This window comes from Acanthochromis polyacanthus, chromosome 8 (assembly GCF_021347895.1).
Source record: "Acanthochromis polyacanthus isolate Apoly-LR-REF ecotype Palm Island chromosome 8, KAUST_Apoly_ChrSc, whole genome shotgun sequence".
Lineage (NCBI taxonomy): Eukaryota > Metazoa > Chordata > Actinopteri > Pomacentridae > Acanthochromis > Acanthochromis polyacanthus.
In genome coordinates, this window is record NC_067120.1 from 14,761,072 (window position 1) to 14,784,584 (window position 23,513).

Sequence of the window (23,513 nt, forward strand, 5' to 3'; positions counted from 1 at the left end):
AAAAACATGCTGTTGCAGAGTTTTAGACAAAAAGCTGAGCACTAAGTGAACACAAATTGCTTCGTAATGCAGAGCTGTTTGATAATTAAAGCGTCTGCCTCACGCTCACAGCTGGAGTACAGTTATGTCCCGCTGCTGTATGGGATGGTGCTGGAAGTGACGGTGAAGAGCAAGAAGACCTTTGTGGCTGCAACCAACGTTAGACTGGAGGAGGAGTTGCTGCAAAAGGAGACCTGGTTTCCACTGGGGAACTGTGCAATCTGAGCTCAGGGAGCTGCACTGTGGACCCGCTGCCAGCAGGGGGCGCAACCACACAGAGGGAGTGAATCCATTCAGAGATTCTCCAAACTCTTAACAGGGAGACAAATTCACCTGAGAGGAGGATCAGTGCACTTTACACTGAACAATGGATGCCATTTATATCTATTTATCAGCTGCAACTTGAACCCACTTCAGAACTGAATACAGTGGCTGCGGATGGGACGTTCGGATGAAGTTACAAAGCCGACTAAAAGACACAAGAGACTGTTTATTATAGGAAGCATCATTTAGCTTGTCTTTTTATCACTTTTAAATGTTAATCAAATGAAGGGGGATTGCTTATTAGAGAGCTTTTTGAATGTTACTTTGGTGACGGCTGAAGAAAAGAAAGTATTATTTCTCATACTTGCACTTTCATTTGTATTTCATCTTGCTTTGTTTTCTTCACCGTGAGTCAAAGCGGTCCTTGTAGACGTGTGCGTGGTCGAGACTGTTGATGTGACAGATTAAAGAGGAGGAGGCGATGCGGCGCTGTTTAGAGCTGCCTGCTTGTTACCTGCCCAGACTGAGCGTGTTTGTCCCTCCGAGCCGTGTCAACTGGATGTCCTTGACCGGTGGAATAGGAGGCGGGAGGCATGAGGGTGAGGAGGAGAGAGAGGGGCGAGGAGGAGAGTGTGTGAGCTGGGTGACAACGCTGCCTCTCTGGCCGGAGGGGCTGACTTAACACTCTCCCCCTCACTCCATCCTTTGTCTTATCCATCGGTGGCATTCAAACACAGTTATGCACATGCATGCACAAACACGCAAAGGCAGACAGTCACGCGGTAACACAAATACCCCTGAAAAAACACCTACACACACACTCGCACACTCTCTCGCTCACTCTTTCCAGGCTAAGGCAGGTCTTCATGTTATCTTAATGCTGTCCTCCTTCTGACAGGCCTGCTGACCCGTACTTTCCTCGGCCTCATTCATCGGATTTAGTGATGAACGAGAATAGAAATAGACTCCCCTGCACTGGATTTGGTTCAATAATGTATACCTCTGTGAATGCTATTTATATTATTACCTGCTGGCTCTCTCACAGGGAAGTAGGATTCTGAAGCAAATGCTGGCTGCTGCTCTTTACTAGTTGGAGAATGAATGTATTTTTCCATCAGTTTTGGCCCTAATAGAAGAGTTACATCTATTTCGTGATCAACTCTGTCACTATAATTGCTCCTCTATCGTCTCTGTTTCTCTATTACTTGAGAGATCCAGTCAAAGAATGATTATTGTGTCTTTTCAGCCCCACTGGAACCTTCTGGTCTTTTCCTCTGCAGCACACAGTGCAGGCAGAGGGGAGGAAAAAAAAAGGCACGTCTATTTTCTGACAATAAAACTGGTATTTATATCTGAGGAAATGGTGCTTTTTTGATTTATTTATATATTTATTTGTTGTTGTTGTTGCTGCATCAGCCACGCTTCTCTATCTGCTGGCAAGGTGTGTGTGTGTGTGTGTGTGTGTGTGTGTGTGAGGGAGTCTGATATGAAGAGCTGTTTTTAGGAATACCAGACAAAGACGAAAAGAGAGGCTGGATCCAGACTGCATCCGTCTCGAGACCGGAGAGGCACCCAGCGGTAGCCTGGAGGTGGAGAAGAAAGAGAGGCATGAACAGGAAGGTATGTATAGCTGCAAAATACAGTACGTGAGCGTCCTATAGATGGACGGGGATCATTTCCGCAAAAGCTCAACCGCAGAGCAACCTTCGGTACTGCTGACACTGTGAATGTACGGGAAATACAATGATGGCTGGCAATGTCACCTGATGTAATGTAGCTCTTCATCTGACCCCCTCGCCCCACCCTTGGTCGCTTTGTTTTTTTTGCCTTGTGGCTCACCTTTCTTCAGGCTGGTGAAGGGCAGCGTGTACTGGCCCACAAACTCGCTGCTGAGGAGGCCGGTTTGATCTCTGACACAGAAGCGGATGAGGCAGAGTTCAGGCACACTAATGCTGAAGTTCATGTCGGCATCCCAGTACGGACTCAGAGCTGCAATCAGAATGAAAATAAGTTGATTAGAATCAGCAGGGGTCCTTGGATTTAGTTAAAGCGGCTGTAATAAGCATTTTGATAGAAATGCGGGATTAGTTTCATGTGGAAGAGCCACTAGTAGAGATAAACCCACAGAGAATGATCACCTGACTGTGCAGATCCGCTCTGCCATAAAGCTTCAGCTTGTTTTGGGTGTTATAACTGACAACTGTACTGTTTTAGTTAATTGTTGCCACCTTCATCGTGTCATTTTTGGCAGCAAACACAAACTGCTCAGTACTTTGTCATGCAAATACAGACTATTCTTTAGTGTAGCGCTGTGTAGAATGACTGCCCTTCATTATCATTCTGCTATAGCAGGAAGAAACGGCTATAATGTGCCTTTCTTTCTTTAAACCAATGAAAACAGTAATAATCCATCCATGCATTATCTATACACCTCTTAATCCTCATTAGGATCGTGGAGGGGGTGGAGTCTATCCTGGACAGGTCACCATTCCATCACAGAGCTACATACACAGACAAACAATCACACCATGGACAATTTAGAGTTACCAGTTAACCTCAGCATGTCTTTGGACTGTGGGATGAAGCCGGAGAAAACCCATGCATGCGCGGGGAGAACATGCAGAAAGATCCTCTAGCTGCAAACCGAAAACGCTAACACCAAGCCACTGAGCAGCCCACAACAGTAACAATGCTTTATAATAATTTATTATTGTTGAATAATAATTTATTATTATGCTCTTACTGAGAGGTCCTAAACACGATTTACTTTTATGAGCTAAACTGGCAATAAAAATATTTTTTTATTTCAAATGAACTTACTCTCTTTAATTTTGAAATGCTCTGCAGGTGCATTTAAAAGATATGCAAGTGTTTTTTGTATTGCCTGTTCATGTGCAGCTGAGGGTTTCATGTCCAGTTTAGAAATAAAAGCACCTCAGTAGGTTTTCGTCAGGATGTACTGTGCACAGTAAAGTCTGTTCTTCATAAATATGAAGATCAATGGCATAAAGCTGACAGGAAGCACTCCAGAAGTAGTTAATAGAGATGTGTAGAGTCAGTGTCTACCCCACTGTGTTATGGCTATGGTCTGTTAATGGAAACCAAGAAGCTGAAAGGCCAAACATTTGGAGAGGAAAAACTTGAAATGTAGAGAAGTTTGCCATATAAACATGGGATGATAATATATCAATATTGTGCTTGTGGCCAAACATCTATATATAAAATCACAAAAAATTATATTATCCTCACTATATTCTGAGCTGTAGAACAAGGTAAACAAAAGTCCTTTTTCGAAAATGTGTTTTGAGAGTTATGATTCTTATGTCACTTACAAGGCTTTCATACTTATACGACTCTCAGACTAAGCTCTTTTTTAGTCACGGTGCTGTGGAGCGAAGCCGCTGTACCTTCACAGCAGAGGACACACTGACGGAGAAGAGGTATCATTCACTTATTCCAATTATTGTTCAAAAACAGCAGCGTGGAGCGCCCAGATAGCTCAACTGGTTGACTGGGCGACCCATAAAGTCCCCGACACAGCGGCCTAGGTTCGACTTCAGCTCACAGCCCTTTGATGCAGGTCTTTCCCCCATTCTGCCCCCCTACTTTCCTGTCTGTCTCCAACTTATTGTGTCTAAATTGGCCAAAAAAAAGACTTAAAAAAACAGCAATCTAGTCATTCTGTAAAGCGTTTGTGTTTGTCGGTGCAATGTTCACCTGGATTACAGTTGAGGCTGGTGTGAAACTCATTAGTTTTGCTAATATTTGACTTTAAATTTAAACCTGCTACCGATACTAAGAGGAGAAGTTATTCCAATTCATCTTGTGCGGGAATCCAATTTCTGCAAAGATTTCCTCACAATCCATTCAGTCGTTAATCAAATAGTTGTTGAAATATTTCAGTCTGGACCAAAATGGTGACAAGATCAACAGGCTGGCAGTGTTGTCTACACAGTTAATAAATAGACCAACAGTAGCATCTTTGTCATGCTGCTGAAACTTGACAAGTGTTATTTAGAGCCAATTTTCCAGAACTCTGCCAAAAATTTTCACATTTGCTGAAGATCTTCAGTTACATTCAATTTTTCATCTATATACACGTTCATTTGTATTCAACTGTGACCTTATCTGTTTCTTGAAATGATTTTATGATTTATGTCCCTGCATGAGCGCTCTGTGCCCCTCAGGACTCAGTCTCTTCCTCCTCTCGCTCTTTGTCTTATCCCATATAATGTGTTCAGGACCAGTTCATCCTGTGTGCAGCATCTATCTACATGATTCTAGTCATAGAAGCCTCTTATCATTGCAAAAACTCAAAATCTTACCAAGTCTATTTGTCTTTTTTACTTAAAATGTCTCATCCCACTTGATTTAACATAAATTCTCTTAACAAGTGACACTTCAGCAAGATAGAGGGACTTGTTTTAAGACAATACATCTTAAATATCTTAAGTCAAACAATCTTGAAATTATCTTGTTTTAACCTTCATTGTTGTCCTGTGGCTCAAATTGAGCTGTTTTACAGTTTGAAAATGCAGGGGAAAATAAATATTTTCACAGTGAAAACGTCCACATTTTCATCATTTTTTGGGGGAAATTTTTGAACATTTGATTGAAAAAAGAAATGGTAAAAAAATTGTTTCTTTCAGAACATTCAGAAAAAAAACAATCAAAATCCAGCAAACTTCACTGGCTTTTGGTTGATTTTTTTTGTGAATGTTCTTAAAGAACATATTAGAAGTTTTACTGATAAATATGGACTCACTTTAGATATTTTTAAGATTTTTGGAAAATTTTTAATCATTTTTTGAAAATATTTACAATTTTTATATATTTTTAAGGCTGCACAGTGGGGTAGTGGTTAGCACTTTTGCCTTGCACCAAGACGGTCCCTGGTTCAAATCCCAGCCTGGGCCTGGGATCTTTCTGCATGGAGTTTGCATGTTCTCCCCGTGCATGTGTGGGTTTTCTCCGGGCACTCCGGCTTCCTCCCACAGTCCAAAAATATGCTGAGGTTAATTGATGACTCTAAATTGTCCGTAGGTATGAATGTGAGTGTGATTGTTTGTCTGTATATGTAGCCCTGTGACAGACTGGTGACCTGTCCAGGGTGTCCCCTGCCTTCGCCCGAGTCAGCTGGGATAGGCTCCAGCATCCCCCGCGACCCTAGTGAGGATAAAGCGGTGTATAGAGAATGGATGGATATATTTTTAAAATTTTTATTTCTTGCCAAATTTTTTTTTCTTTTTTAGGAAAACTTTTAAGGAATTTTCTTCCTGAAGATGTTGCAAATTTTTTATAAATTTCAGGATTTTTTTTGCTGAATTTTGAATTTTTGAAGGCAACATTATATTTTGGTGCCGTAAATGAAGACAACAGGAGGGTTAAGACCCCGAAGCTTGACAATCGTGGTGAAATACAGCTTATAATAAGTTTTCCAGCTAATTTTAAGATCTCAATATTCTAAATATTATATCTTATTTCAAGAAATCTTACAAAGCCATTTTTCACTTGCTCTATTGGCAAATTTTTTTCACTTATTTCAAGGTTAAAGTTCCTTGAAATGAGTTTTTGTTTCCTTGTTTGAGAGGAGCATTTTTTCCACTGTAGTCTGGTTTTCCTCTCCTTCTGTGCCAGCATACTTCAGGTATTGTTCTACGGCATTTGACTTTGCCACAACTGCACATTTTCAAAGGAAGTGACAGTTATACGGCGGCTAATTTAAAGAAGTGTAAGCTTGCAAATCTCTGACAAAATTTCTACAAAACTTAAAATATAACTTCAAATGGAAATACTCTCCAGTCTCAATCAGTTAATTCTAACAAAATACCCCTTTAGCCTGGTAAAAGTAAAGTCAAATCTGATTCAGTGCTGCTGGTCTGGTGGCACTGTGACTTGACGAATTCATCGTACAGTTTGTGTTGCAGCACTTACAGTTGTTTTTGACAGTGGGCGTGCATCTTCTGCGGGAATCAGACGCAATTCCATGAGTCTCCACTCTGACAAATGGGTCCAGAGGTTTACTGCTCCTGGGACGGGGAGGTTGGAGCCACTGATCACCTGTAGATAGACACACACAAAGATGCAAGAAAAGAGTCACTCGTACCACTAATACACAGTAAATATAAGTGAGAATAGAAGAGAATCAAGAGAGGCAGTGAGGGTAGAGAAGAGGAGAGGGCTGTAATTACATAGTCTGGAGAAAGGCTGGCTTATCTGCAGTCCTCTCACACTGAGCCTCCCCTTCCTCTGGCCCTGATCAAAGACAAACCTGCATGTACTTATCACGGCATGCCCCGCTTGGCACTGATGAAGCTTTACAGTGTCCGGCCCAAAATTACAGTCCCTTTCCTCTCCTAAAGTCATGCTACCGAGCACCCTGCATTCTGCTCATCCACAGTCACAACGCTCCCTTCCTGTGGGCGCGAACGTAGCACTTATCATTACATAAAGAGTTGTTGTGGAAAAACACATCATAGCTTACAGCTGACAGTTTTATGCTAAATAGACTCATGAAAGCTCAGGGGGACATATTGTTTTCCTGAACAGATGAATAATTGAGCGTTGAGAAATTGGAACCCCGACCTTACCGTAGTTACAACAGTGAATGCTACTTATGAATCTGATTCTCTGAGTTGAGAGCTGAGTCAAGATAGCAGGATCTTCCCTCAAGTGATCAAATAATACAGAATGATGATGTGAATAAATAAAGGAAGGGCGTTTTCCCTGGGCACCCAAAAAACAGAGAACATCACATTTATATTTCATGCATTGTGCTGTGTGTGTGTGTGTGTTTGCGTGTGAGTGTGTGTGAGTGTGCATATTCTATTAGAAGACAAGGTCTGATTTGCTTTTGTCTAACTTGTGTGAGTCTATGCATCTTCATGAACTATTATCCGCTAAAAACACATTTCTGTCATCAGATGTATAACAAAGCCGAGATTTATAGCAGGGATACTGTATGATGGGACTTTAAAGCAAAGTTTATTACGCTCTTTGTTTAGCCTGGTAGCAGACTAAAATGTGTATATTAACACTGAACACAAAGTACATCTGTCTGTTAGTTTGCCCTGTATTAGACAAACTGAAAGACTCCTTTAGAGAGGTGTTTCTTCAAAGAAATGTGCTATTGTTTTGAAATTATTTGGGTCCGAGCACCTATTGAAACTCATGGCTTTATTCTACAGTATTATTCTTTCGTTGGCTGACTTTTCATTTGTACTCTGAAGCCAAAAAATACTTGAAAACGCGTGAAACTTTGCACATGAATCAGGACCGGTGAAAAATTTGATATTTTAGGGGAATTGCATAGATGTAAGCCAAAGTTGGTCAATAGCGCCACAAAATTTCAGATATTTACTACATCCAGTACGTGTCACCGAGTGTTGTTAAATTTTATGAAAGTTTGCAATGTTTTTCCCCAATTTTTGCACTTTTTCAAAAGCTAGAAACTCAAAAAGGCTAACCCTGACAGAGCTTAAATTTGGCAAGGATGTACACCAGGGATGGGTGATCAAAATGATCAAAATGCTTCGCAAAAGTCTGAGGGCGTGGAAATGGCGGCTGGCTAATTTCGACAATTCGCCATGACATGGGAAATGTTGTAGTACCAGCCTGTACATGCTACAATCTGCCTCAAACTTTACATGTGTCATCAGACTCCAGCCCTCATCACATCCACATGCTGAAATACAGTCACAGCGCCACCTGGTGGATAGACAGAAAGTGACCTATAACTAGCTTGTACATGCTCCAGTCTGCCTCAAATTTTAAATGTGTCAGAGTCTGACTCTGATGAATTCCATAGACCAATATACGGTCCCAGTGATAGCGCCACCTGGTGTCTACAGATACGGACCCGTACCCGTAGCCTGTGGGCTACGGATACGGCACTTTCCATTTGCCAGACAGATACGGACCCGTACGCGAGTCTCGCGAGTCAAGTAGCTGCTAACCACTGCAAACTGTTGAAAGGTAAGCAAAGGTAAGGTTAGGGTTAGTGTTAGGGTCAGGTTTAGGGTCCGTACCTGTAGTACCAATGCTACGGGTCCGTACCGCTAGCGTCTACCGGGAGTCACGTGACCAGATCTCGCGTATCTGATTGGCAAATGGCAAGTGCCGTATCCGTAGTCCACAGGACGGGTCTGTACCTCTAGCAACAACCATTTCATCACAGTCTGGCCCTCATCACATCCATAGGTCAAAATACACTCGCAGTCACAGCACCACCTAGTGGACATGCTTGGATTTGCTGACCAGCAAAGATGCGAGGACCCGTTCAATGCTGCTTGCAGCTTTAATTATTGTTGTGCATGTTTAATGTTGCCAGCACCATAAAGTTCTATTAATCCCAAATGAATTGAGGGGAAAACAGAAATCATAGAACGATGCTTCAACCTGTATGACTAAATTAGATGTTAAGTAAGATGTTTGGGTAAAGAAAAGCCTTTATTCTCACTTTGATTCATAGCTGACAGTAGGCTGATTCTAGCACAATAACATCACATGTTCTCTCATCTACCTCCTCTGCAATTTTCTGCATGACCTCCACATACTGTCTTTGTAGTACAAAGCTTCAGATATAGATGGACAGATACAGGAGGCATTGTGTGACTGTTGTCCTAATGGACTCAATAAAAAGATGTGACCTTGCTCTGTTCCTTTCACCCTTTGTCATGTGGCATAGAAGCCGTACATTAAACTGCTGCTGTTACCGTCCCCCAAGATGCTTAAAATAATGGGATAGGGATAATTTATTAATTGGACCCTGGGTCTAATTGCATTAGATCACCCCTGCCTCTCTTTTCCGTTTACTTTCTGAGGGAGATAATCTAATTAAACAGACACTCTCGGGGAGTTTTACATCATTGTTGGTTCACAGCATCCGGCAGGAAAGCGTTTATCTGCAGGCAAAGAGTAGGATGAGCTCCACAATGCCCTAGATTGTGAAGCATAGACACACACATATGCACGCGTAGAGAACACACACCCACAGACAGTCCTGTAACATTACACCTTAATCCATAAATCCACCATGAGTGGATTATTCAGAGTTCAGTGCTCCATTGCGGTACCTTGAGCAGCAGGTGTGTGGGTTTGAGGCTGTGCTGGCTGCAGCTGGGATCAAAGCTCCTCTGACTGGACGTGAGCACTGCCGGCTTCAGGACGTATCCACAGCCTCCGTTGTCCTGGAAACGACCATCATTAAGGTCCATAGGCAAACCCAGAGATTGGAAATTGAGAGCCACTGCAAAACACCATGGGACAATCTTGGAACAGCAGAAGCAAAGAAGCCACAAAGCAGAGGCACAAAAAAAATCACAGTATAGGAACAAATTGAGAGTGTGTAAAGCTTGTTAAAATAAAAGAAGCAGCATGAGATGATCCTTCCTACCTTCCTTTTTTTATAAAGCGCTCTTTCATTCTGCTGGTGAGAGCTAAATTATACAATGACTTGAAATGTTTCTGCAACAATGGCGTACATTGCATCAGTGAGGCATTCAGAATCCCTAACTGTGCAGCGACTGCCTGTGTAGTGAATTCTTCTGCAGTGTAAAGCTCTGTGCTGTCGTGTGCACCGCGTCTTCTTCAGCACCATCAGTGACTGCACATTTCAGACATGTGAACAGATTACCAGAAGAAAAGAACCGATTTAAACCGAACAAAAGATTTGATTTGCATCTCTATCTGGCTGCAAAGAAATCCCCGGTGATCCTGGAAAAACACAGATTTAATTTTGTCTGAATCAACACGTTGCACTGGATCTCATTCGACATTTTTCCTGCGTGTCACAGAGGCCCAGTGGATGTGCTGCTCGTCTGACTGCAATTGATCCATCTAGGCTGCTGCTGCTGCTTTGTTCCGCAGCCCCCCTGCAACTGTGAAAAGTACAGATCACCATCCGCACAGCTGCCACCAAAGCACGTAGACAGTCTGCTGAGCGATCAGCAGGGCTGGATGTCAGCGGCTGACTGACGGATGGAGGTGGATGAGGAGGATGTACAAAGGCAGACAGAGTGACAGGAACACTGGCCAAGGCAGCGTCACACAGATCAGGGCTGTAACTTCAACCTCATGGGTAAATCGTGCATTACTAGAGGGCTGCAGTATGTGAAGTTTAGGATTGATTTTTTTTTTACTGTGGAAGCCCTGGCATGTTAGGTGGAGCCGAGCCCGATGCTCATGCTTGACTCTAAAGAAATAACTGTGGAGAAAGAAAAAAGCTCAGCTCTGACCCAGACGTGGCTGTAGTTTAAAGAAAAGAGAGAGAAGAAAAAACACATTTATGAGGTTGCAAATTGATTTGGAAAAGATGTGATAACGGCCGGGAGAAGAGTTGCTCCAGGGAAAACACAGATGAGGTGGTCAGGCTGCGGACTGGAATAAAATGTTCTTTTCACTGCTAATCGACAGGATGCTTGGTCAGGTTGTTCCCTTTGAAGTTTGACTATCTAACTTCTGGATTGCAATTCTCCTCATTTCAATAGCTTGACATTGATTGCTGTTGCTGTTTTGTGTGTGTGTGAATAAATGTCTGATTTCTGTTGACACCGTTGACTCAGAAATCAAAGAAATCCTTTTTTTTTGTACTGAAGCATTTAAATGTATGTCTATAGGAATCTGATCATGACCTAAATAGAAACACAGGTTACAGAGACTAAAGCGCTCCAGGAATATTCCATTACCTCTTTTAAATCCGACATATTTATTATTAGTTAATTTATTATTTTAATGATTTGCGTTATCGCACATTTAAATATGAACAAATTAATGTAATTGCTTCATAATTTATTTAATGTGTTAATCAAACTGATTGTAATGTATTTATTATTTATGCTTTACTCATTTCTGTAATTAGATTGGCTCAATTAATTAAATGCTTTATAAACATTTCCAATTATTCCTGCAGCTCCCCTAAAGGCATATTAGGTAATAGTGCACGCACTTGGAAATTTGACAAAAATATGTGGAAAAACAGCGTTTGCATTTGTCATGAAAGTAATTTCAGATTTCTTTACTTTAGCAAATACTGTAGCATCTTTGTTGCTTTTGTCTGTTTTTATGCTACCATTGCACTGCTTGCACATTTTCCACTGCTGTTTACAGGACTATAATTTCCAATTCACTGTTTATTTTTATTGTTAGCATTTGACATTTTATGGTGCGTTTTTCTTTTATCACATTTTTTAATCATAGTATATATTTACACTTTTCTGCATTTTGTGCTTTGGTATTTTTTTTCGATTTTCTCATTTATTTGTATTGTGGTGGTGGTCATTTTAGGCTTTCTGGTTGCCACTGTAACAACAGAATTTCTCCTGGGGGTCAAGAAAATATTTCTATTCTATCTACAACATTAGAACCACTGACAGGCTGTTCAGGGGAACTGAATAATATTGATTAGTTCATTGGAATACAATGTTCTACTGGAAACCTGTAGGTCTTGGCATTGATGTGGATGTTACTCTAACATGAATCCAACCTTAACATTGCAGACCGAGCCTCAAGGCGTTGACCCAAACACTCCAGATCTCAAACCAATCTAGCAACAGCGGGATGCACAGGAACAAGCCCGACCCACAGAAGGCCTCCAACACCAAAGCTGAAAAGCGAACACTCTTCCCGCTCACCAAGCTGCGAGCCGACGTTCCAAAACTCCTGAGGGTTGAAGTTGGAGGAAGAAGTTCTGGAGCCTGCAGGGTAAATCCTGCTGAGGAACTTCTGGTTGTGCTGAACAAAATCCAGACCTGAGAGAGCGGAATCACAACACATCAAAGGTCAAACATGTCCTCCGACACGCTCATTAATGTGAACATCCACAGACTTCACAGATGTCATTCCTATGATCTTGTAATATTTAATCCAACTCTCTGACTTAGTCACAGTGGCGATGTGATCCAGTGAGAGCACTGAGGCGTTTAATCATTTACAACAAGATTCTTAACTTTACTGATAAGATTATTGGATATGTTTGTGAATTTTAACGATTAGATTGCTTTAATTAAAAGAAAAAGAATCCTGTAGAAAGGACAAATCAAGTTATTTGCTATTTACTCCTTAATGTCAAATGGAAAGAGGATATCTTAAAAGGTGGAAACTCATTTCTTCTGATTAGATTTTGATGTAGTATGTATAATTATTCTCGCTCTGAGGGCTAAAAGACAGGCACGCGGCTTCAGTCTGTGTGATATCATTACCATAGCTGTGTAGCTTTCTTGCAGGGCTTGACAAAACAAGGTTTTTACAGCTCCAGCATAGCTAAGACTGTTAATGGTCCCTGCCAACCAAGTCAACCAGCTCATAATGTAGCTGTATGTCTGGAAAGTGTCATTTCTCCTCAGCAGGAACAGATTTCACTTCTCTACATCACTCTGTTTCTCCGATATACTGCGGCACAGCAGCGTGATGACAGTTTAACTGATTATCCGTTGATTCAAACCTCTGTGGGCTCTTTTCACCTCTCCAGCAGCGAGAGTGCAAGGCACATTTCTGGCCTTGTGCTGTTGTGTTTTATTCCCTAAAAAGCATTCCCCTATGCTGCATATGCCATGTTCAATATGCTCTCACTATTATGGGAGTTTATGGCCCAGGATGTACAGTAATTACGTTGCTCATCCAAAGAGCAGAGGGAGCTCGGTGTAATGATAAATCAAGTGAATCTGCTGCACTCATCAAAATTCTATTTTGTAATATTTAGATTTAGTAATTCACATTTTTATCAGCTAAAAGTTCCGCTTTTCTTTCCCTTGTCTCATAACTCAGACTAATAGATTGCTCCTTACCTGAGGCTTTGGCTAACTTGCGAGCCTTCTTCTCCGCCATAGACGTGTTCTCATAGCAGTTCTGATTGTCCTTGGAGTGACTGAAGCTGACGAACTTGACAGACCTGGTGTATATCACCAGGTCAGACAAGGCCTCAGCCACCACCACCTTCTTCTTCTACTCAGAGACCGAAATGAAATGCAGACAAACAACAGATTGAGAGCTTTGCCTTCTGGTTCTCATACAAAATCAATTTGTTTATACCTGTTTCTAACTGTTCTTGCCAAATCTCTGACTGGACTGATAAACCCCTAACTTACTTTCTTCTTTGACCCTGCCTTTCTTGTTGGCCAGAATTTTGCTTTGCTTTGCTGATCCTCATCCTCCTCATCCTCCTCCTCATCCTCCTCCTCGCCCTCATCTGCACTCTCCTCTGCCCCTGCTGCATCCTCTGTCTTTGTCTCATGTTTAAGCTTTTTATTCTTGATGAGGATCTTATACTTCAGGTCCTGGCATGTTCACACATACAGATAAAGTATAAATTCATACATGAATGAATGCAAATGTTCCCCAATAACGGACATGAAAAACCACCACAGATTTGCATCAAACTATACCCTCAAACTTCGGACACAAACATCAAAACACTCTTTTTTTGCACCAACTACCCCCGCTATGATTTGGTACAAAGAGGCTTTTCTTCAAAGAGTCTCATCGTTGCATGTAAACCACGGCCAAGTTTGGAAAGATAAGAAGAAACACAACAGAAGCAGCAGGTGTTTCAAATCACTGAATCACACATCTGCTGCTACATTTCACTGTCCCGACTCCAAATCTGTCAGTATTGTATGGGGCTGTGTTTGCCAATGAGCAGCAATATGCGAAGAGCAAATAAAGCATTATGGTCTGGATGCAGCTCCAAGATGAACCATTTGACAAGAAGCCATTGTAACATACTGTATGCACAGCCATGATATGCAAAATTATTGCATCGTCAACAACCTGTAAGAGGCCATATAGTGCAAAAATTACAAGCTTAAGAGCTCCACTTGGCACTGCTTTACTGCGCTCTTTTAGTTTTTAGCACTCTTGCACAAAATTATACAGTCTGCAGAGCCAAAATAGAGGCTTCGCTCTGGTTGAGCCGATTTATGGTATCATGTATGCTTCTTGAGGGGAGTTTTGCCTCATGCTGACAGCAAAAACAGGATAAAGTAGTGTAATAATATGTTAATTAATTATAGCTTTATTTTGAACTCTGCTAAAGCTCTGGATAATTAGGAAATAGAGCCAAGACAACTGGCTTTTACATCTTTGGCTCTGACAACTTGGTAAACAGCTTTAAAACCTTTGATGTAACTGGTCGGAGTGTCGTGCAAGTAATGAGCAATTCCGAAAATCGCAGATTGGTTTCCACTTTCATAATTACATAGAAAGTTGGGTGTGAGGCTGCATGAATTTAAAACATGAATACTGATTTAGTGTTCCAGTTGCAGGGGTTAATAGTCAAGATGAAACCATTAGTGTCGAGGCTCCTATGGAAAGCCCCCCCCAACTTCCAAACTCGTAAAGATAAAAAGCGAAAAGGGGAATATGCACTCTGAGGATAAAATATAAACCAATTTTTGCACTAAATTCTAAAGCAGTTGAAGTCAGACGGCGCAAAGACACTTTGGCGAGGCAGCACATATTCATCCGTAGAAAAAAAACCCTTCATCCTCCTCATCTTATTCAATCGACTAGAGCGACTGTGTCGGTGTCTTCCAGGCCGGTTGTTTTGTAATGAGCTGAGACAGATGCTTTCAGAGGAGAAGTCAGAACCCAATCAGGGTAATATAAATGAACTATCAGCTCGAGTGCCTCAACACGCTTAAAGTGATGGACGCTTCTCAGGATCAATCATATCACATTAGATTTTGTGACTCTCTGTGAGATTAAAGGGGCTCGCAAATGCAGATGTCCATTTGCTCCTACATGCTGGTGGAGGAGAGCAACGCAGAGCCTCAGAATGAGACTAATGAGGCCCTCCGTGACGAAGAAAAGGTCTCATTTGCTCCTTGGTTTGCTTTCCAATGACAGACGACAAGGATTTATACATGCAAACACCGTCACTCCTCTGCTTGCGCTAGCAGCTCCAACATTACAAACAGATTCTGCCTATTATTTACCGCTAACAAAGCCAAACTCTGACTTCTTACAGGTCTTACATTTGGGCTTGGGAGGTCTCCAGTGGTCGAATGATCCAACGGAGCTGTCAGTAGCTTGTCCCCTAAGATAGAGATGAGGTACTGGGCCATGACTTCCTGCTGCTCCTTGCTGCAATGGTTTTCCAAAGACAGGATCACTGGGTAAGCAGACACCTGTCAAGAATTAATCACACCAGAACAAAGAAAACAAAAATCATGAATTAGTCTCCATTTCCAGCAATTGCCATCATCTCTCTGCAGTCCAAAGTCTTTACGCCTTTCACAGAGAATGGCTGGAATTGCTAAATCAAAGGCAGTTTGCAGACAAGGCCTTTTTATTAGAGAGGTTCCTAATTAGAGCAAATGCAGCTCAGTGGGGACTCCTGGTACCTACGGAGGCAGGAGTGAACTAGATACCTAAGGCACCACTTAGAAAGAGGAACTCCGTATCATGGAGCAAACTATATGCTTCTACCTCAAAGGCATGTTGCTCCACGGTGGCGATGACATCCTTAAAGAGTATCTTGGAGGTGAGGGTGTAGCCGTGGTAAACTACAGGCTCCATATCCGGACCATCCCAGCAGTCAATCTCCAGACAGCGGCAGCCTTTTCTCAGAGCGCTGAGTTCCACACACAAACACACAAACATGAGATGCATAAGGCAATAGCATACACAATGTAGTCCGGGAGAAGCTGTAAGAACCGTTCTGGTGAAAACTTTGCCATATACAAGAACTCCATTGTCACTCCTCTCATAGATGTGAGCCGTTATATCAATATATAATAACTGAATCCAACATGCAAACTATGTCTGGATCACCTCATGTAAAACTACAAAATTCTGTGTTTACGTTTAGATTTTTCTTTACTAGTTTAGTGCATTACAACTGTAAATGGGTGGTCTTATTTATGTTGCTTTATATTGCCGTTGGGCAAAAATGAAATCGCTTCAACAGTGGAGCAAATGCTCACTATGACAATGATGTATTTTCCTGCAAATGTATCATGATGCAAGGTTATTTCTTCCTTATTTTCCAGGCATTTTAAATCTGGATGAAATGGTTCTGCTTCTCTACCAGTTTATTTCTGTTTTAGAGGTAAATGATTGTGGCATCCAGACTGGGTGTGTTTCTTCTGCTTCTGTTGGGATGCTAAGTTGCTAAGGAGGCTAAGCAGCTCTTCGCTTTGATGCAAAGACATGTGAGTGGCATCAGTCTTCCAGCAAATAAGTGTATTTTCCAAAATTTTGAACTACTTCTTTACAGCCTCCATGTCCAAAGTCAAATGTTAAGCAGCTCCAACACTGCAGAACATAGATTTCAAGAGATTTCACCAAGTGCCTTTTCTCTGCACTTCATTAAGCATGAAATTCACCCTATAAGCTAAGTCCTGCAATGTTTACTGTAGGCTAACAGAACTGGAGTCATGTCCACTAAGTACTATTTGTTGTTTTGGTATGTTCAAAGTGAATTTCATGGTTAAAACTGTCGAAAGCTACACCACAAGGGAGACATAAAGAAGGAAAGGGCCAATTAAGGGTGTGTTCATGTAAACACAGTTTTTGAAGTTAGAACTGTGTATGTGGCATGGTATACATTTTTTTCTCCAAAGAAGACGGATGCAAAAGGCAAGTTTATTGCTTTAGCTTATCATTATGAAGTAAATGTTGATTGCACAATATAATGACTATAGAATAATCACCCCATTGGCCTTTAGATTGGTTCCCTTTAAGCCTCGCTTTCACTTCTCGATTCTGTCTGACACCAGGTCTGAAATCCCCCAAGACAATGAAGATTTGCTTTACAATTAAAAGTAAAAACTGAACTGAAACTACAACTGGAAAAAGAGCCGTATTGTTGATGACACAGAAGGCGAAGAAGGAGAGTGACAGAAACTGAAGTAAAATGAACTTCAGACAGTTCAAAACCAAAAGCATTATTTCTTTCTAGATCAGTATTAGCAAAACCTGCCAACTTATTATTACAGCCAGACATTTTACTCTGCCTTTATCATAGCTCTGAGATCTCAGTTTGTATTTCAAAGTGGGACTCTTCTTCTTTCTTACTCCCTAAGAGGCGTGAATGGTGTCCTGTGTTGATGGTAGTTTTATTTGTCATGATGCACATTTTAAGCTCAAGCATTCTGATGATGGACAAAAAAAACACAGGTAGCTAGTTTTAGCATCCCTTGCACCACACAGGCCCTTATGAGGCATGTTTTTTTTGTCACTAAACAAATAGCAACCCAACATCTGGTCATTTTGTTTTCCTCCCTCTCCCACCTGTGAGCGAGTGGGATTTCTAAAAAGCAGCCTCCTGCCACTGCCACTTTGTTTTCCTCTTGAGATCACTGTTTCATTATCTAAGTAAACCAGAGCTTCCAGGCTGCTGGGTCGGAGGGTTCCACTCTACCAGCCGGTCAGGGCACTCAGCACTTTCACTGGAACCATAAATACTGCACTTCTGCTGCCATCAGCCGCTTTTGTAATCACCTCCATTGTCCCATAAAGACACCGCAGCAATTTCACTGTCTGCCTCAGCACGAGTGGGTCAATGAAATGAGAGGGAAAAAGAGTATCCAAATAACAAACATGTAGGTCTGGATTGAGAGGATAATCTCATATTCAAGGGCTTTTTAGATGGGCATTTCAGCCAGATGCTTTATTATTAAATGGGATTCATTGTTGGTTTTGTGCTGTGTCTATATAAAGTAGCAGATTGATAAAACATTATGGATTTTTCAGATTAAATGATGTTTGGACAATTTGCTAAAAGATATTAACCTGTATTAACCTGCAATTATATATATTTATATATATATACTGTACACCAACGAGCCAAAGCATTAAAACCCCTATTAGGTGAAGTGAAAAACATTGATTATCTCGTTACAGTGGAACGTTTCAGGAGGTGGAGTCTTTGGGCAACAAGAAAACTATCAATTCTTGAAGCGGATGTGTTGGAAGCAGGAACAATGGGCAGTTTATGAATCTGAGTGATTTTGACAGCTGGACAACTGGGTCGGAGCATCTCCAGATTTTGTGGAGTTCCCAGCATGCAGTGGCAGGCAGCTACTAAGAGTAGTCCAAGGAAGGCCAGCCAGTGAAGCAACGACTGAGTTTTGGTCACCCATGGCTCACTGATGCCTGTGGGGAGTGATGGCTCTCTATAAGCCTGAAGTCTGGCTATGATAGAAAGGTGTCAGAACACGCAATGCAAAACAGTTTGCCGCCTAGATTTTTACCCTTCACTAAATATCATCAGGGAGGCATCTGAAATTTAACCTACAGCATGACAGTGACCCTAAATATGCAGTCAGGAGCAAAACAAACCATCTTCAGTGACAAAAAAAACAACAAGGAGTGCAGGAACAGATGGCACAGAGTCCTAAACCCTAACATCATGGAGTCAGTCTGACATTACATAAAGGGACGTTAGACACTGACACTTAAAGGCAAGGAGCGGCCGGGCCAAAGATCAATTTGATTTAGATGTTTGTGTCTTACTGCACTTTGCATAAGGTTCTTTGATAAATATAAAGTTAATGTGGCATCATCACTTTGCCTTCAGTGCCTCAAAACTTTTGCGCAGTACAGTTTCTCTCGTACAAAAAACTGTATATGTGTGTGTGTGTATATGCAACTCTTCCTTACTTAGCATAGGCAAACAGTTGGCTCTTTCCCACCAGCTGATCTCCTGTCAGGTAGGTGTTGTGTGATGAGGAAATGAAGTAGCTGGGCAGTGACTGGTCCATGTCTTGGTACACTGAGGTGTGGGCCTGGTCGAACACACAGCAGTCTTTGGACTCCATGTATCTGAGGAAGCCTTCAAACGTCATGGACCTGCTTTCTTTAGCTGGAGGAGGAAGAAACAGTGACCTAAACACTGGCACTCACAATCAGCATTAGAATTTTAAAAGAAGATTACAACAGCCAGCTCAAGCAGAAATACAGTTCCTGTTGTTACAACATTAAACAGGTCAAAGGAACAACAAGACCAAGGGTGTACAGAGTTCACCGTCTTTGTTTAGTTGTGCAGCTGAGACTGATGCTTTGTAAGCATTTGGTGATAAACCAGTCTTGTGCCAGATGCTAGATGAAAGTCAGTAAAGTCAGAATGGTTATTTTAATTCATCCAGGAGAGTCTGGGGCGGCATAGCTCAGTTGGTAGAGTGGCCGTCTCGCAACCGGAGGGTTGTGGTTCGATCCCTCGGCCTGTCGTACTCATGTCGAGGTGTCCCTGAGCAAGACACCTAACCCCTGATTGGGTCATGGTTAGTGCTTTGCATGGTAGTTCCTGCCATCAGTGAATGTGATGTATCATGTAAAGCGCTACATAAATGTATCCATTTAGGGTCTGTACAGACTTTTATGCTAATCCACCCAATAGGTGTTAAGATATTTCAGTCTGGAATTAAGTGTAGCACTGACCAACAGATCAACATGGGGACGCTGTAGCTACTTAGAGAAGATTTCTGTGCAGCTATCCTGAATGGTTAATCAAATGGCAAACCAAGAGTAAAGTATGTTTAGTCTAGGGTGTGTATGACACTCTTTAGGCAAAATAGTCAAAAATGTACTCAGACAAATCTAAGCAACATGTAAAATGGCCACATTCTATTTTGATGAACTAGCTGCAGGGTCATAACAAAGACATCATAACCCAAAACTATCCTAAAATTGAAAATGCCGTGAAAAGGATCAGTTTTATTGACCATGTTCCTAGCTGAAGAAATTCAGCGGCTTTTATTTTACTGACGATATATCAATTCCAGACCACCTCTGTTTTCAGATAATTGATGAAATTAATTTACAGCATTTACAGGAAAGCAAGCCAACTGCTCCTCAAAAAGCTCCAAACTACTGCTCAAAACATTTTCTTACACAGATCATGCCATGATGTGAACAAATGACCTCTGCTTTATATTTACTGCAGAGGCAAGCTGTGAGCCTCGTTGTTTTCTGTGTTTTGCTGTTTGCGATGGTGTGAATTTAGCCTGCAGTACACCGGGCCTGAGACAACATCTGGTCCACTGGTCCACTGACACGCCTGACTCTTCTGTTTTCCTTCTGTCATTTTACCCACCAGCTCCTGGGCTTACAGCAAATCACTTTGTCAGTCAGGTACCTCTGGAGCTCAGGCCTTAACTTCTGTTCTAACTAAATTAGCATCACTACATGTCAGTGCCTTAGTCCTTAAAGAATGGAACCATTTTTTTACCCACAGTAACGAGCAGCGAGCAGTCTGACATGGCACACAACTCTCCCTTTACTCACCTGCCTCTTCAATCTCATATCTGTCTATCAAACTCTCTGCCGTCTCTTCATTTGCTGTGAGCTCCATCTGCTCCTTGTGGAGGAACCTTACGAGGGCAGCGGCAGGCAAAGCCGTGTGGCCCGAGGCGTAACATTGGTACAGATGCTGGATTTCAGCTCTCCTGGAGGAGGGGGCCTTGCTTCTCTTCATCATGATCTGCACACAATCACATAGCCTCTTAAACCCTTGTTGTTGATGCACTGAGGTTGTTCTTTAGTGTCTTTGTGAAATTTCGAACTTGGGATAGGCTTCTGCTTTTCTTCGAGGCTGAATATCCAACGTCATAATGTTAAAAGTGTTAAATTTAGGTCCATTTAAGGCTTAACACTTCAAAATATTCTTTAGGTTGTCATTTTGTAGATATTTTAAACACTCGTCTTTCAAAGGCACAAAACATCAGTTGCTCTCTAAAAATATACAGGGAGGAATAGTGAATAGAAATGTCATCCCTGAGATGTGTCTTGGCTTTTACCTGAGCTCACTGTTAAAATACTACTTTTTCAAACCCAGCGTGAGAGAGAATAAAAGAGAAGTCAGGATGTTTGCTCGAGACAAAGTTCTCCCATCCTCTCACCCTCCGTTTCTCCCTTCCTCCCTCCCTCTCCTATCTTTTACTTCCATCAAATACTGAGGCTACATTTGTGTAACTTTCTCATTTGAGTCCCTCTCCTCCGCTTGTCATTGCTCTCAGTCAGTGAGACAAAAGTGTCTGTGACTTTCTCTGGCTTTGTGGTGTCACTTTCTCTCCAAACCTTTCATCTCTCTGTTCAGCAGCCCTTCACAGTTCAGACATATGCCTAAGCCAGTGTTGTTCACCGGGTACCCTGCAGTGGGCCGCTCTCCCTCCACATCTGTCACCACGGTGTGAGCAACACAAAGCAACCAGCTCTGCTAGCATCTCCATTAACCTTTTATGCAACCGTAGCTAAAACTAAAGAGCTGTGTGATTAACTGACCAAGATACACTAATAACTTAACATCAGATGTGCAGAAAAAAACAGACTTAGCTACTAAACTGACATTTTGCTGCCAGTAAGCCAAAGTCACTGAGGGAGAATTAGCTTAGCGGTGGGACTGAAATGTTTCAGTCTGAAGCATTTCCTGAAAACTCACTAAGATATCATATAAACAGCAGCTTACCTCCTTGTAGTAAAGATATTTTGGAAACAATACAAGAAAATAGAAGGGAATAAAATTGCTCTTTCTTATTCTGACTTTTTTCAGCAGGTTTCTGGAGAGATATACAAAGCTGTTGCCATAGCGACAAAACATTCTTATTCTAAGGACGTGAAAAAACACTGGAGATCATAACTGTATTGCATACAACTTTCCCTAACTAAAGTGTGTCAGAGAAATCACCTTGTCTTTCTAAAAGTGAGTGGTGGACAGAGTGCAGGATGTGGAGAGAGAGAGAGCTTTAGCCTTCATTTTCCTGCCTGGTGAGAGCAGCTGTCTGGACTGAGTGAAGTGTTCTTCTTCTCATGTTTCTATTAAAGTCTTTATACTGTATGTCAGTGTGATTGGAAGAGCAAACCTACAGCAAAATATAATATTCAAGCATGCACTGAGTGTCCATTTAGGCAGAGATTTGTGTTAGAATACATCACTCATAATTATTTACAGTTATTAGTCAGTAGTCTTTCCCAACATTGCCATTCCTGTCGGTCGGACTTTCATCCAGAATGAGATGTTTTACCTATTATTAGATTGAAATTTTAAATTTCAACATTCCAGTTACTTTGGATTCTGACCAAAGTCCTGCAAATTCAATGGGATTTCCATTAGCCTTAGCTGCATTTCTTGTTTCTTGGTAATTAAAAAATGTTGACTTGCTGCCAATAGCTCACCTCCACCTCTGCTCAAACAGAGTAAATACACTCTATTATCCACAATGGCAAGTTTTAATATTGAATTAATTCAGCCACATATGCCTAAACTGGAAATCAATTCTGAAGAATAACAATCATACAGAAAGTTCAGCCCTGTGTTACATATGAAACCTCACAAGTTTAAAACCGTGTTTTTCAGAATGTCATTGCTACTCTAAGCAAGTTTCAAGACCAAAATGTTAAACCATGGCTGCTAATTTCGCTTATGATGTTCCCTAGCATAGAAGAAACACCATATGGACCCAACAACAAGGTACAACTTGATTTTCATTAGTGTCTTTAACTTTAGTTGCTAAGTGTGGCCTATTTGACATGAACTGCCATTAATATGAAGTTCCCTGTGCGATTGCTCCTAAAATTTGATGAGGGCAATACATCTGAGTGATTTTTTTAAACACTGGTGTTATTTCTTTGATAAACAGTGGAGCTGGAATGTGATGGTTTAGTAATTATGTGGCCCTGGCAGGTGTGTTTCTCCACTGATCTGTTCCAAATTACTTTTTGCTTACAATTTCCAACAACAGCACAGTTAATTGAAGCACTGGCATCTCCAGTGTCTGCTACAGGGCGCACTAGGATGGCGTGTGAATACATCATGCAAATACACTGCGGAGCACCAGAGACTGATTTCAGCGGTATTAATTTCATGGAATAAAGTCCACATTCTGAAAAATGTCAAAGCCGCAGAGGATGAAAGTGTGAATAAAAACTGATCTATGCATGCCAATGAAGTTTAGAAAATGTATCCATTGATTCTGTGTTGGTTGTTTTACCAAGTTTGGCAAGAACTTCCCTCCTGGTTGTCTGTGTAAATCGGAATGCTACTGGTGTGGTGAGATTCACTGGTGCACAACAATAGTCATTGCCTAGTCATAGTCCAGCAGAGTCATTTCTGTCTACACTGGGCTTTAATGGTTTGGCCTTGGGCTTGTCGGAACCATTGGGCATAAGAGTTTGATGTGATAATTCCCAGGCAGTGAACATGAAGCCCTGTGTATGGCCCCTGTCTCTGCATCACTGCACCTCTCTCCACAGTCGGTTAGCTGGACTCATTTGGG

General features: G+C 41.6%; 2 protein-coding genes across 2 annotated transcripts in view; one reads left to right on the plus strand and one right to left on the minus strand.

The window, feature by feature from the left end:
* The window catches only part of pik3c2g (phosphatidylinositol-4-phosphate 3-kinase catalytic subunit type 2 gamma), a 42,460-nt gene that overhangs the window by 13,518 nt on the left and 5,429 nt on the right, over positions 1-23,513 (plus strand). Inside the window, 3 exon segments of the mRNA XM_051952083.1 lie at positions 112-1,923; positions 11,799-12,080; positions 15,266-15,413. Coding sequence (XP_051808043.1) covers positions 112-264 — 153 coding nt within the window. The 3' untranslated portion in view covers positions 265-1,923; positions 11,799-12,080; positions 15,266-15,413.
* Positions 1,775-20,719, minus strand: LOC110952782 (1-phosphatidylinositol 4,5-bisphosphate phosphodiesterase zeta-1-like). The gene is given in 12 exon segments (XM_022196496.2): positions 1,775-1,886; positions 2,143-2,292; positions 6,238-6,336; positions 6,339-6,363; positions 9,378-9,550; positions 11,934-12,050; positions 13,086-13,218; positions 13,386-13,574; positions 15,273-15,425; positions 15,727-15,871; positions 18,904-19,105; positions 20,527-20,719. Coding segments are annotated over 12 exon segments (1,662 nt in total). The 3' UTR covers positions 1,775-1,803.